The 15,098-nt window shown below is 37.9% G+C and overlaps 2 protein-coding genes across 4 annotated transcripts; both read left to right on the top strand.

The window, feature by feature from the left end:
* The first annotated feature begins 373 nt into the window (after positions 1–373).
* On the top strand, positions 374–9,102 carry hirip3 (HIRA interacting protein 3). Of its 2 annotated transcripts, none has more exons than XM_034212982.1 (8): positions 374–517; positions 4,297–4,417; positions 4,506–4,647; positions 5,863–6,252; positions 6,604–6,761; positions 7,367–7,514; positions 7,904–8,002; positions 8,182–9,102. In XM_034212982.1, exons 1-8 carry the CDS (start codon positions 441–443, stop codon positions 8,361–8,363), a joined length of 1,317 nt encoding a protein of 438 aa, XP_034068873.1. In that variant the 5' UTR covers positions 374–440; the 3' UTR covers positions 8,364–9,102. The 2 variants fall into 2 exon arrangements, with proteins under 2 accessions (XP_034068873.1, XP_034068872.1); XM_034212981.1 differs by having other exon boundaries at positions 375–517; positions 6,601–6,761.
* antkmt (adenine nucleotide translocase lysine methyltransferase) lies at positions 8,814–14,254 on the top strand. 2 transcript variants are annotated; one of them, XM_034212983.1, is made up of 6 exons: positions 8,814–8,881; positions 11,467–11,630; positions 12,473–12,577; positions 12,657–12,797; positions 12,983–13,033; positions 13,199–14,254. In XM_034212983.1, exons 2-6 carry the CDS (start codon positions 11,469–11,471, stop codon positions 13,397–13,399), a joined length of 660 nt encoding a protein of 219 aa, XP_034068874.1. In that variant the 5' UTR covers positions 8,814–8,881; positions 11,467–11,468; the 3' UTR covers positions 13,400–14,254. The 2 variants fall into 2 exon arrangements, with proteins under 2 accessions (XP_034068874.1, XP_034068875.1); XM_034212984.1 differs by lacking the exon at positions 8,814–8,881 and having other exon boundaries at positions 10,704–11,630.
* Positions 14,255–15,098: the final 844 nt, after the last annotated feature.

Raw genomic sequence — 15,098 nt, forward strand, 5'->3', positions numbered from 1 at the left:
TTCTATTCTTTATGAATATTTTAATGAAAATAAATGAGCTTTATTATTGTTTAGCACATAATAAAGCAGTTAAAATAACATTGGTGTTGGTTTTGTGTCGTTCAACCCATATACACATATATCTATGGTTCAACCAGTATGAATTTCAAAACCTGAGTAAGAGCAAGGACCCGGAAGTGAGCTAACCTTTCTCTGACAGCCAACAGTCTGAAAATTAGCAGAAAGATCCAAAGTTAATGTTTTTAGAATATACAACCTAAGAAAACTTCACAGCTGTCATGTTAGGGCTTTCTAAGTAGACAAATAAGTGCTTCAAATTAATTTATAGAAAGAAAAAAAGCGCAAGTTTTTGTTGTATTTTGAAAACGCGCTGGTCTGACGTCACTTCCTGTCAAATCCTACGGCCCGCAGCCGCCAAAAAGGACTGAACATTGTCAGACATGGATATGTCAGAGAAAGAGAAAACAGGTATCAGCAGGTTTGTGTGTGATCAACTGCGTGATGAGCCAGACCTCAGGTACAGTTAAACAGTTCAAAAACGTTTTCATGTATTGCTGTTACTTTTTACTGACAAGGAGTATACTGGCCTTTGTGCTTTGACTGTGTGTGTGTGTGTGTTGCTAACTTTGGTCCACATGCAGTCAACAAGAATACACACAGGCAAACACTTGTTTAAAAATGTTTTTTATAAATGTTCATTAAACAAGTCAAACGAGCTTAATGTTGTGAATTCAAGACAAAAATTACGAATGCAGTAACTTGTATGCGCCAATTAACTTACCATTAAGATACGTTAATACAGACATGACGCATGATGTTATGGTTTTCACCCAAACACAATGCGGGAATCAGCCTACTTTGACGTTTATGTATGTAACGTTATCAGTTGCACACCGTTTGGTTGAAAGCATGGATGTATGGTTGAAAGTGGTAACTTCTAGTGAAACGAGGGATGCCATTTTTTGGAAAACAGTATGTCCATTTATCCAAAATACTCTTACATACAGCACCTCACAATTGATTGATCCTTTTTAATATTGTGTTAATAAATACAGCATATAGGCCTACCACATGTTATCGTCTAACATTTTGAAATGTACTTAAAACAATCTACATGAAAAACTAGTATTAATACACTGTAGGAATACTATTAAAAGTAGTGCCAACAAAATAACTGTTACTAACTGTATATCTGTAGACTTGGTATGTCTTAAATGTCCGGTTAGGATGTATTAGAACGAAATCTAAAATGAAAATTGTAAATAAGCAATCTGTATGTAAAAAAACCACCTGTATGTAAATTGTAAATAAGCCATCTGTATGTCAAATATGTCTTAAATCAGGGGTGCCCAACCAGTCGATCGCGATCGACCGGTCGATCGCGGGGAGATTCCCAGTCGATCGCGAGATGTGGCTAAAAATAGAACAACAATATTCAGTTTTATCGTTAATGTCCTATAACATAATCTTCCTGTGCCAGAATAATGCACTTGAACGCATCAAAGCTTTGTGATTGGCCGGCGTGACCCCATGTGTCGGGGCGTGGTTAGTGGGCAGTGCACTAATTCGCTAACGTTGTCCGTGTCAACAGGAGTGACAGTCCGCACACAAACAAGACCGCAATTATGGCAGAAGCAAAACATATATAATTGTAACTCCGAGTGGGAGGATGATTATTTTTGTATTCATTCCAATTCAAAGTCCATCTGTCTCATCTGCAATGCGAGCGTAGCTTTATCGAAGAAGGGTAATTTCGGAGCGGCATTTCAAAACAGTGCACAAACGCTACGAGACGGAATTCCCTCCTGATTCTGCCCTACGCTCCAAAAGGGGAGGGGCCTGAGAGCACAGCTAAATGCACAGCAGTCCATTTTCACCAGGCCCAACAACAAGAGCAAGGCTGCTACCATAGCATCTTATCGTGGCAGTCACGTTCTTGCGAAACACATGAAGTCTTTCAAAGACGGCGAAGTTGTGAAAGAAGCATTCCTGGAGGCTGCTGACGCGCTTTTGGGGGACAGTAAAAAACAGTAGCATTTCAACAGGTTTTTGATTAAAAACTCAAGTTAGATACCATTATTAATCAGCTGTAAGTTTTAGTTTGTTTGAATTTATTCATTATAATTATTGTACAAAATGGTATAAGAATTAGGGATGCACCGAATATTCGGCCACCGAAAATTATCGGCCGAAAATGGTTAAAAAGGCCCTTTCGGCTTTCGGCCGAAAGGGTTTTAGCACCGAAAAAATATCACCGAATGTCAGAACAGGCTTACGTTGGTAAGCTAACGTGTTGTTGTGATGACGTAATAAAGACGCGACGACCATGCTCGCGGCTGGCTCACAGGGGGGGGAACATTGACCTTTGTCATCGAGATTGCCCTGAGCCTTTAACAAATCGTATTAAATAATCTGATGACAGACTGTAAACAGAATAGCTGAAATTTTAACAAACTAAATAACTCAGTTTCCTCTAATCATTAACACATGTTTGTATCATGTAGTTAACTCCGTGTGTTGCTGCTAGCATACATAACACCTGACGTGGAAACGTTACTCGTGGATGGGGCTACAGAGCTGCTAGAAAGACGGTCGAACCCGGTACATTCCTCCGTCTGCATGCGGTGCACTTTTGCTAAATGTTTAGACAAATTGCTCGTGCTTACATGCTAAGCTCTTATTGCACTTATGGTAACAAGTATTCTCCACATCGAGACGGGTAAAGTGTAACCACACCTCGGAGCGCGTTCTCTCCGCCATCTCCGCAGTGTGCTCCGCTGCATGTAGCAGCTGCGTGTGTGTAAACTGCCCCGCCCCCTCGGACACAGACGGGGGAGAGAGATCTCGTCTGATCGAAAATACATCATAGACGCATTTGTTGTCTTTGCATATTAGAAACGAGTTGGCGACACTAAGACTGCGATATAATATATATAATACATGACATATATAAATGTACTGTATGCATTCAAAAGTGCTGAATAAATGTTTTATGGACCCATAATAGTGATTATTATTTAAGTTAAGTTTTGCCATAATCATGTCTATTTCCATAATCAGGTAGCTGAACAACATTGGTAAAAAAATGTATACATTATATATATATATTTCTATTAATCATTTTCGGCCTTTCGGCATTCGGTTTTCGGCCAACTGTTTCCTATTTTCGGTATCGGTTTCGGCCAAGAATTTCCCATTCGGTGCACCCCTAATAAGAATGCAAACTTAAATTGATTATAGTCTATTATCAATTCAGGTTAAGAAACTAGTGTTGCTTGCATCCTATTTTAAAAAGGCATTTCTTTTTATAATCTACTAAAATACAACAAAAAAAGGGTTAGATTCTATTAATTTTGTCTTTTTTATTGCACTTTGGCAGCAGATTCCTGTGTAGCTTCAGATCTGAGTTGTCATATTAGTAAGCCTAATTTATACTTTTGTAGCAACACTATTTTTATATAATGTCAAAGAAAGGGTTCAGAGTCTTTTCTTTTTTCCCTATGTCATATGTGGCAGCACTGTTCAATGTTTCTTGAAAACATTACCCACTGTAGTATGTGACGTGTGAATAAACTCTGTATCAACAACACTGTTGTGTAACTTCAGTTAAATACTTGTATGTGTGTAGATTAGAAAGAGGTAAAATAAAGGATCTGCATTATTTTATGGAGTATTAAGTGTACGAAGGTCAGTTTTATACGAAGTAGAAGTGTGTATTTACCTGGTAGTAGGCTGTCAGTAATGGCTACGCCTCTCTATTTGGACTGGTAGATCTCGGCAGACTGGCATCTTTAAAAGTAGCTCTCGGTTCAACAAAGGTTGGGCACCCCTGTCTTAAATGATATGATGAATTGGAAATGGGGGACCCTGATGTAAACGAGACGAAAGTCTTTCTCTGGTCTGCATTCCCTTAACAATTGTATGTTTTGAGCTGTACTGTACTGTACCCAATATACAAGCTGTTAATAAACTTTTCAATCAATCAATGACATACTCCCAGTTTCTTGCACTGAATGAAGTTGTCCATCTAATTTGGTAAATGAAGGTAAACTATGGTATTTTGTGTATAATCTATGAGCTGAAATTGGATATCCCATACTATCCTAATAGAATATTTTAAGTCTTTATCTGTTTAAGATGTAATTTAGTGTAATGTGGGTTTTGTTTATTGTCTTCAGGTATATTTCCTAAGCTGTGTTCAAAAACATAAGCTCATGTTAATTATGTTTCTTTCTATAAATGACCTCCCCCTTACACATCATGAAGTAATCTTTTTTTATTGTTTTATTTTTCCAGCACACTAACCTTAAGAATATTGAGAAAACGATACCTGGAACGTGCGCAATGTGACTCATTAAGTCCAGAGGTCAAACATTTCATCAAGCGGGTGGTTGAAGAGGCACTGATAAAAATGCAGGTATATGAATTACTCTTTAGCAAAAGCTTACATTTTCAGTGAACTGTAACTTTTATATTCATCAGCCCAGTTTCATACTAACTGCTAGGAAAATGATGAAAACGATGGTGAGCTGGAAACCAAGAATTCCCAAAACAAAAGGAAGAGAGAAGATGAGGTGTTGAGTGGGGGGGAAGACGAAGATGTATCCACAGCAAAAAAGCTCCGTCGTCGGTCGAGCCCATCCTCGGGTAGGTTATAAATGCTTTCTTTGTTTGACGTGTTTAGATTCTTCAAGTATTTATTCATTATAGCATGTTCTTCTTTTAATTACTCAACAGAAAATGCCCTGAACCAAAATTAACAGCTGGACTCAGGCGTCAAATAATCATTAATTTCATAAATGATTTTGTATGAGAAGGTTTGTTGTCTGTGGTGATGTAATCAGCGGTCTTCTTTTGTCCTTGTAGAAATCCATGGATATACAGGATGAAGTAAAAGAAAGAAATGCAGAATCTCCTAATATTCCAAAAGTTGGAAACAATAATGTTTGACATTTGAGTTTAGAAAATGTCAAACATCGATAACTTTCAACTCTTAAGAAGAATAAAAAACTGTCTTAAAACCACATTTTCGTTTGTTAGCCTTATCAACAAAGTCAATCTGATCATCTCACTCACTCTGCACTTATGTTAACGGGGACCTATCATGCAAGATGCACTTTTTGATGTCTTTTATACATAACTATGTGTCCCCGTTGTGTCAGGGAACTCACACAGCGTCAGAATACAAAACCCTCTCTCTTTTCCTTCGTACCCAAATCTCTAAAAACGGAGCTAATCCAGATGTGCGTCCGATATAACGTAATATCGGAAATGTAGGCTGGCTTTACACCCACGGCCCAATCAGAAACGTTGCTATCAGAAACAATGCCCGACTGTTTTGGACGTAATATGGTCGGTGTTTACATTAGCATCGCTAACACTCAGAGCTAACCTGTACTGAACAGAGCATGTGTGTGAAGAAGCAGGAAGTAAAAAGGAACTCACCTTGTGGTATAACCGGCAAGAGAGAAAGCCTTTGAGCTCCATACTGTTTCAGAAATAATCCTTGATAATCCATGATACGGCGTTTCATCACGGCAGTATTTAGTTTAGACAGTAGCTGCCGGGTCCCGCATGAGCTCAGCCCCCTCCTCTTTTTTTTTGTATCAATTCTTTTTTTTTTTAAAGCTTTATACCCCAAAGCAGCACTTTTGAAACAGGAAGTGCAATAGAGGGATATGAGCATGTCTAGAATGGGTGATCTGTTTGGTATTTTGAGCAAAACACTTCATAGACGTGTTTTTTATATATTTGTATATATCTGAGACCAATGCTATTGCTTAAAAATAGCATGATATGTGACCTTTAATCTTGTATGTATCCAAAGTGAGTCTTGTTGTCTTTTTGTCTTGTTATTGACAGAATCAGAGGTCAAAAAGGACTGCAAAACAGGAAGTGATGACAGTGAGGAGGAAGAGAAAGTGAAATCTGAGGATGAAAAGAAAGAGGTAAAGAAATCCCAGCGCACCACAAACGGGAAGAGTAAACCGCAGATAAGCAGTGAGGAATCATCTGATGAAGAAATGAATGAGTCAGAAAATAAAAGCAAAGAGAGTAGCTGTGAGGACAGTCCAAAAGAAAAGGCGATAAAGAAAACGGATGCGACAAAGAATGGAGAGTCGGGAAGCAGCGATGCAAGCAAAGGAAAGAAAACACCTCAGAGTGATGAGGAGGATAAACCCGACACAGAGAGCGAGTCAGAAGAAAGTGAACAAATGAAGGACAAAGACCCCTCAGATGACAGTGAAAAAGGTGACTATGCAAAATGTATACTTTCATGTAGGGCTGCTCGATTATGGCAAAAATCATAATCTCGATTATTTGGTATTGATATCACGATTATTAAAACGATTGTCCATTTACTTTGAAAACATCCATTTATTGAAAATAAAAATGTGAAAATTATGTTTTTAACAGTTAATACCCTGAACTTTAAGTATAATTCAACTGTTTTATTTCGATTATGTTGTTTTCATAATCGTTGCAAGCCAAAATCGTAATTGCGATTAAAATACGACTAATTGAGCAGCCCTACTTGCATGTCCTATACACACATTTTTATTTCTGACTGACAATATAACCTTTTGTTGGATTATGCAGAAGAAAAAGTCTTGGTGGAAAAGAAAAACAACGACTCTGACTCGTCACTCACCTCATTGGACGAGGAACAGAATAATGGAAAAGAAAATACAGCAGCTGGTAAAAAGAAGAAAGCCACGAAAAAAGTGGAGAAAAAAGAGAAGAGCGCCAGCGGTCCAAAGGTAAGCCCATGAGAGAAATCAATCTTTATAGAGTTAATTAAGTCTCTCTGTCAGGCAGCATACGTTTTTAATGCAGCAACATATTCAATTGGTCAAATCCAATGTATAATGTACTAGGGCTGATCGATTATGGCAAAAATCATAATCTCGATTATTTGGGTCAATAATTGATATCACGTTTATCAAAAACGATTATCTATTTACTTTGAAAACATCAATTTATTGAAAAAAAAATTTGAACAGTATGTTAACAGTTGATTACCCTGAACTTTAAGTATAATTCAACTGAAATAGTTTTATTTCGATTATGTTGTTTTCATAATCGTTGCAAGCCAAAATCGTAATTGCGATTAAAATATGATTTAATTGAGCAGCCCTATAATGTACATAGTATTTTCACATGGAAGTTAGTCAAAATACAAAGGATCCATTGGGGATCAGTAACAGCTTGTTAACTGTATTGGGGCATCCCTCCTTTGATTAAAAAAACGATGGTATTTTGAAAACAGATCACCAAATCATAGTCGTATGTTTGATAATTGTGAGGTTATTGCAATGTTGTATCTTCGACTCCCAACCTGTGTGTCCTCTGATTTATCATTCAGGGGGACAATACATCCGTTGTGAGGCTCAAGCGCTACATTACTCTCTGTGGCGTGAGGCTGAATTACAAGAAGGTGCTCCAGGACTGTCACTCGGTCCGCTCCCAGGTGGCTGTCCTGAAGAAGCAGCTGGAAGATCTTGGTGTTGATGGTCAGTGAGAGTACATTCACTTATTTGTTTTTCACATTTGCCCGTTATCAGGCATCTTGCGATCTTGTTTATCCGAGCATTAAAGAGCTCTTTTTAGGCCCTTTTTGGGTTTGCCCTCTCCTGAAGTGTGTTTTTATATAGGTTGTTGTGCATGTAAATGGTCTGCAAAGGCTTGAATCCCTCCAGAGGGAGTTTTCTGTCCAACACACCTTCCATAACATTGTGAAATCACCATGTAACACTCGCGCTCATATTGACTAACGCGCACAACACATTGTATGTGATAGGCTAACACGCTTTCACTTTCTTTTGTAAAGGACACAATTTGATTAACTTAGGGCAACAGAGATTTAAGTGATAACTTGCTTCTTCGCTTTTTTTTCGAACAGGTCAGCCATCTATTAAGAAATGCAGAAAAATCAAAATGAAAAGAGAGGAAACTCAGGAACTAGCTGATCTCGATGTCAGCAACATCATTGTCACAGAAGGTAACTTTTTTATTAGTTCTGACACCCATTACTAGATGTGGCCTTTGACCTGGTTGGATCAACAATTGCACAGTGCATGTATAAGAATGATCTATCGTGTTTGCTCATCATGTTATTGCACTTATTGCAAAATATAAAACCATTGATTCAATAGACCTTCTAATGTGGATACTTATCAGGTCGACCTAAGCGCAGAGGAACCTCTGCAGGGAAGGAGTGGCAGGACTCTCCATCCTCCACATATCTGCGCACTGTGAACTCCGGCTCTGATAGTGATGAAGAAAACAAACCAAACAGAGGGCGAAAGAGACTCTGGGCCAACCTGCAGGGGATCATCAGTGACGATGCAGACAGCAACTGACTGGGACACTAGTGTTCTTAGATATGGATATTTATCTTTCGTTATGTTTTTTGTAAAAGTTGGCTTTACGTATATTTTAGATACTATTACAAATGTATTTCTGAAACCTTTTGCAAAAAGATAGATTGTTGAAATCAACACATGACGTTACATGTCTTGTTATACTATGTTAAATGTAATTCTATGCTATATTTCTAATAAAGTTGTTGTGCTTTGATCAAATAAGTATTTACATTTTAACCAGAGCTTTAAACTATATGGGTTCCTGATTTATATTGCTTATTCTAAATTAATAAAAAAGTAATCAATAATGCTAAAAAGGACAGGAAATGTATTAATTCAGTTAATAATACATTAATATGGAAACAGGTAGTTAACAGCAGTAATAGCAGTAATAGTATGTGTCCGGACGGTCCGGACACATTTCCGGAACTAACGTAAGTAAGCTCTTGGATATTCGGAATGTTTTGCAGACGGACCAGTCCCACGGTGTAACGTGTCCGCTCGATCTCCTGCAGGTCAATGAGATATTTCTTGTTAATAATTATTGTACCACCCAAGTAATTGCCTTTTGTGTGTGTACGGCAGTATTATGTTGTGTTGTTGCTTATTAATAAGTCAGGACGTATTTTCAGTGAGACAACGCATGATAAAACACAATAACTGCATGCATGTGACCCTCAATCCCTCTGTCAAGTATCAGTAGGCCTACATAATAAAAGAAACGATACGAACATTACATTTATTGTAACTATCGATATGGCTTTAACAAATGGTGTGGGATATAATTGTTTTTTAAACCATGAATGAGTTTATCTATTAAAGATTAAAGTTAATACGGGGCAATATGTTTTTAAAGACATAAAAGTGCACGATATATCTTCAATTTAGCCTCGTATCGTTTGCTACTTCATTTGTTATGGTTGCACAAACTAATTCATTGTGATTTGCAAACTGACATCCAAGGGGTGTTTAAAAAAAAACGGGGTGTAAAAGGTAACACTAAGTTATAAACATCAGGTAGAACAATATATTGAAGCCACATTTAACTAGGAAGATGTATGTGACCTTTCAATATTATCTACAATCCCTTAGCCAAGCCTGTAAATGGGTGTATAAACAGGGGTGCACATAACTTCTTTGCCCTGGTTCTCAAAGGAGCACCTGGAGATGTTGCTTGGTGCTCATACTTAACATTAAATAAACCGTAACTTTTGAGGGGGTCTTTATTTGCCAGACACACGGCACTGAACACACATGCAGAGGTGAACACAGACCACACATGCAGAGGTGAACACAAGACAACATTAGCACGACCAGTAATCCTACAAGCTGTCATCACTACCTCCTGACGGTTCTCCTCACTGTCTTCCTCTCTGTCAGACATGGTAGCTGATGATGTAGGCCTACTACTTTCTCTCTGGTTGAGTCTGCGATTAGCTGCTTGCATCCACAAGTCAACAGCTGGTTTTGGGTCGAAAGTCTCTGTTGTCATCTTAGACAAGTGGATGTAATCAAATAAGTATACGTGAACATAACCAATAACCTACCATAGCCAATAACAAATGAATGTAACTTATTTTATCTGTGTTGTTCATTCATATCTTATTTTACCTTAACATTTATTTATTTATGCATTTTATTTTATCTCTCCAGTTTTAAAGGATATTTTTGGTTACTGTCCTATAGTATACATTGGAATGATTTAAAACCTGTTTATCCCAATAATTATAAAGGAGTGCCTTGGAAATATATGTTTACATAAATTGTGACCAAACCGTTTGAACTTAGACTAAAGTGAACTATCTAAACACTCAAGAGTCCTTTACCTCACTGAGCTGTAGTTATCAGTCTGACTGGAGAGGACTCTCCCTCCACATTATTGTAGAAACATCTTCTTCTTATATCCGTTAGAGCAGCTAGCACGGCACCAGATTCGAATAACAACAGCGCTGGTACCGGTGCTCGCTCACTCGCTTTGGCTGTGAGCTGCGGGCGCCAGATAAGCCAACATCCCCCACTTTCATCACTTACAGCGCCCATTGTACAGGGCAAATGAAACGTGTAACCGGGGTGAAAAGGGTGTTACATTTACTTAATTATGAATATTGTTACATCAAGGCCGAAAATTAGGATGAGCCCCAACGGTCAAAATGTTTTGTTCCCTCCCAGAACTACCAGCTCAGCACCTCCCCAGATCTGCCGCCCTAGGCGAACATCTAGCCAGCGCTACGGGCCGGCCCTGAGTTCATATCATGGTTCATATGCAACTCGCAAATATCTCTCTCTCCTCTCTCTCTCTCCTCTCTCCTCTATTTTCTCTTTTCCCTTCTCTCTCTCCCTCTCTCAATGTTGGTACGCAAATGTGCTTTGTTTCAAATGACCCGGTGCTCTTTTTTTGGCGGAGGTGCGCATGCGCACCTGCGCACCAGTTATGTGCAGCCCTGTGTATAAACTGTGTGCATATAGGTAAAATGTAAATACAGTGGGATGTGTGTTTTGCTTTAGTCTTTTCTTATCAAGCTAATGTGATTAGTTAACTTAACAAATAAAGATTTGGAAGTTGGAGACATTTATTTATATTTTTTAAACCAAATTGTTAAGGTTTCACTTTAAACTCTGTTGAATTGTGATGACCTGTTTTCACTATGTTTTGACAAACCAATCAATTCAATAATGTATAGAGAAAATAATCAACAGATAACTTTAAAAACATGAGCTCCACCCTCTATGGCTCCACCTCAACCAACTAAAACAGTAATCTTAACTTCATGCATGGCTAATAATAATGTAATTATATATTATACAATAGTATAACACTCACGAAAGACGTTTTCTTTCCAGTGAATACTTTGACTTTCACCAAACCGTTGCTACATTTTCCAGATTATAATTACTCTTTAACTCTGTGTGATAAAGGTACTCTAACGTTAGATCTAAATGCTTCCTCCACCACAAATAATAGATATTTCAAAATCTCCAGACGCTCTGACACAGAATATATTATTTCATCCAATAAAATTAAAACATATTTTTGAATACCTTTCCAAGGAGTTTAAGGAAATTCAAATAACATAGACCCAATATTACACATTCCACGTAGGAATGGATGACGATGCGCCAGATGAAGCCTTTAAGGAGCTGCACACGGGAGACATTGGAGGATGGGGTGTTGCTCAGATAGCTGCTGGCACCGGGCTCGCTGTGTATGTGATATGGACCGGATTCGTACAGCCAGGCTTCAGGAAAGTCCCCTTGAGGCTACAGGTATGATGTACATCTTAAATAAAGGGCCCCTATTATAATGTTTTTCATCAACATATTATAGGTCTCAGATATATACAAAACATGTCTCTGAAGTGTTTGGCTCCAAACACCAAACAGATCATTGTAGCATCCCATAATCCCCTCTGTTTCAGCCCTGTTTCAAAAGTGCTGATTCTCTGTCTGTTACTTTAGATGAAAATAAGGAGCCACTCCCCACGCCCCTCTGAGAGATATTTGGTTAAAAAGAACACAATGGTGCTCTAGGAGGAGATTCAGGTGATAAGGTGGGGGGGGGTACCTTGGTTGGTGATTGGCTAATAGTTACACAAGCCAAAAAAAATGTATGACATCATAAAGTGGCCAAAATCTGATGAGCTCATTTTCAGACAGGTTTTCATATAAATGGATCAGGACAAAAAGTGAGCGAATCTTTTTTCCTGAAACTTTCAGAATCTCTTTACACAGAGGGGACAGATGTTTATTAGGGTGGTCCTTAGTGCCATGTACATTTTCGAATTCATTTATTTTAAGCTCCAACCACCGGAATTCGTTATGATAGTCAAGAAAACTCTCCTGGTGAATTGTATTCAAATTCCAACAACATTTACCCCTCCCTCATCAACCTTGAAGTTTAGCCTCACGTAGGGTGGTCCTTAAAATTGAAAGTTTTCTTGACTAATAGAATGAGTTCTGGGGGTTGGAGCTTAGACTTTCCGACTTTCAATTTTAAGGACCTACCTAATGTTTATGTATAAAAGACATGAAAAAGTGGATTCTGCATAATAGGTGACCTTTAAAAAAACCGTTTTTCTTAATCAGAAGTTCTTTTTTATGTTTTCCAGGTCCCGTACATTCCTGCCAGCAGAGTTCAAGTGGATCATGTAATGAACTTGCTGAGAGGCCGAAAGGGAGGGCTTGTGGATCTGGGGTCAGGTGATGGCCGCATTGTGAGTATAAGCAGAATGTTTCGGCTACTTTTTCTTTCACTGCAATGGGCAATGATTGTGTTATTTTTTCTATCTTTAGGTCTTGGAAGCTCATCAGCAAGGTTTCACTCCCGCTGTTGGTTATGAGCTCAATCCCTGGCTACTCCGCTTGGCCCGCTTCAAAGCTTGGAGAGCAGGCCATCATGAAAAAGTTTCATACAGACGGGAAGATCTCTGGAAGGTATGACATTTATAATCTGTATTATGGCATTAGTTACTTTCCTGTTACCAAGTTAAATTGGCCACCATTAATTGACAACATTTCAATATTTAAATTTGTCTCGCAGCAATGTGTGTTTTTGCAACTACATTATAGTGTAAATTCAAATGTCCTCACTCTTAAAAAAATGTTGTATCTCTTCACAGGTCGACTTAACAGAATGCAAAAATATCACAGTGTTCTTGGCTCCTAGCGTGGTGAGTAGTATAATGTACAAATGCCTCTAAACTGTAAAATACCATCTCAATCTGTCAGCACAGGCTTTCGGTGTGGTTGTATTCATAACAAATGTATTATCATTGGGTCAGTTTCAGTAAATGTCTGTTGAAGTTTTTCTATTGTGTGTTATTGTTTGTTCCTAGCTTTCATTATTGCAGAAGAAGTTGGAGGCTGAGCTTCCTGAGGATGCCTTAGTGATAGCTGGTCGATTTCCCTTCCCTGACTGGACACCGTACAGGGTTGAGGGTGAGGGTGTGCACAGAGCCTGGGCATACAACATGCAAGCACAAAGACAAAACTCCTTAAAGAAAAATGACAGCCACGAAAAGCAACCTCAACAATGAACTCACCAAGGACTAAGGCTCCACTCGAATAGTTGTCCCTACTCTTTTGGACTCCAGAATGGGAACATTAATTTATACTGTATATAATTGAGTTACTGCTTATTAAAATACCTTCCATGGAATATTGTGGACATTTAACCTAACTTGACTATCTGAATGCTTTTTGACTACATCTTAAACCAGATTTTTCAGACAAACTGGGACTGAAATTTAAAATTGAATGTGCTCTCTTCTACAGTCTGGGTCGGGGGATTCTTTCTTTTGGCAAGGAGTGTGTTAACATTGAAGGAAAACAACACCTTTGCCACAAGAACACTGTAGAATTGTTGTAATTACTACCTAAATGTTGTTGCTTTGTTCATTATGACAGAAATTAAGATGTCTTTAATTATTTAGACAATTTTGGATTCCATTTTGCAGCTATATTTCTGCAGGTAGGATGAACACTAAAGGTACATTGTTTGTGGGTGATGGTCAGACACATAGTGATGTGGAAATGTCTGTGTTGGAAAGTGTGGAATGTGGTTTTTCCGGCTCCGGTCAAAAACAAACCCTTGTGTAAGTGCATGAGAGTTTGATTTTTTGCTGTTGCTATTTCTTTTAAATGTTATAGTGTTTTACCTTGTGTTAGTTCTGCTATAAAAGCAATTTCTCTTAAAACCTATGTATGGAATAAAAATTGACCTTTCTTATGCACCATGCTGGACATTAATCACCAAATTTCAGGTAATGTTTGTGGAGCTTTTAGGTAAAATCCCAATGTGGCTGACACTAAATGTTGGTTTACACTGGCTAAAACATGTAATTGTTGTAAAAATACAAATATATTTTCAATAATAAATTACTCAATTTAAATGTTGTGAATCACGATCAAGTTTGTTCAGGACTCATCCAACAGCATTAAACAGGATCTGATATGGTAAATGAATATGGTTTATCTGTGTGGTATGTGGGGAAAGGCTCAGTGTACACACTTTAGCAGATTGTGCAATGTTGTGCAATGCTGTCCTACATTAGTAAATCAGTTTTGAGGGAGAACACATTTCCATGCTGTCTCCACCAGAGGGACAATGATATATGAGCCTTTTTAATATTCCTTTAGTCCTTTGAATAGGCCTATATAATAAATAAATGATTATTTTAGCAGATTAAAATAAAAAATGTCAACCTTTATAAGTTTTGTGCTCACGGCATTACACTCTTTTGTCTTTAGTAAACACTTTAAACTTTGTCTTAAGTATTTGCAGTGATGGAAAGTAACTAAGTACATTTACTCAGGTACCGTAAGTACAATTTTATGGTACTTTACTTAGGTATTTAAATGTTATTGCTACTTTGTACTTCTACCTCACTACAATTCAGACGTAAATCGTGTACTTTTACTCCACTACATTTATTTTGTACCTTTGGAACCATGATGTGAAAACTTTAAAAAATGATTTTAGTTAGACTTAGAATCAATATATAACAGGGGAAAGTATTAAGTTAGCAGATTGTCTTTCTCTTCGAAAACAAAGGCCTCTTACTCTATAAATGTATGTGCTCGCGTATACAAATACACAATTGTTGTCTTTAGTGAAACTTTAAACTTTGTCTTAAGTATTTGTCAAAGTGTTTTTAAAGGAGCGGAAATCGTGCTTTTATTATTGTGACTGACTTGACACAAGCTGATTGGTTTGGTGGATTTTTTGCAGCTAAA

This window comes from Gymnodraco acuticeps, unplaced genomic scaffold (genome assembly GCF_902827175.1).
Source record: "Gymnodraco acuticeps unplaced genomic scaffold, fGymAcu1.1, whole genome shotgun sequence".
NCBI classification, from domain to species: Eukaryota; Metazoa; Chordata; class Actinopteri; order Perciformes; family Bathydraconidae; genus Gymnodraco; species Gymnodraco acuticeps.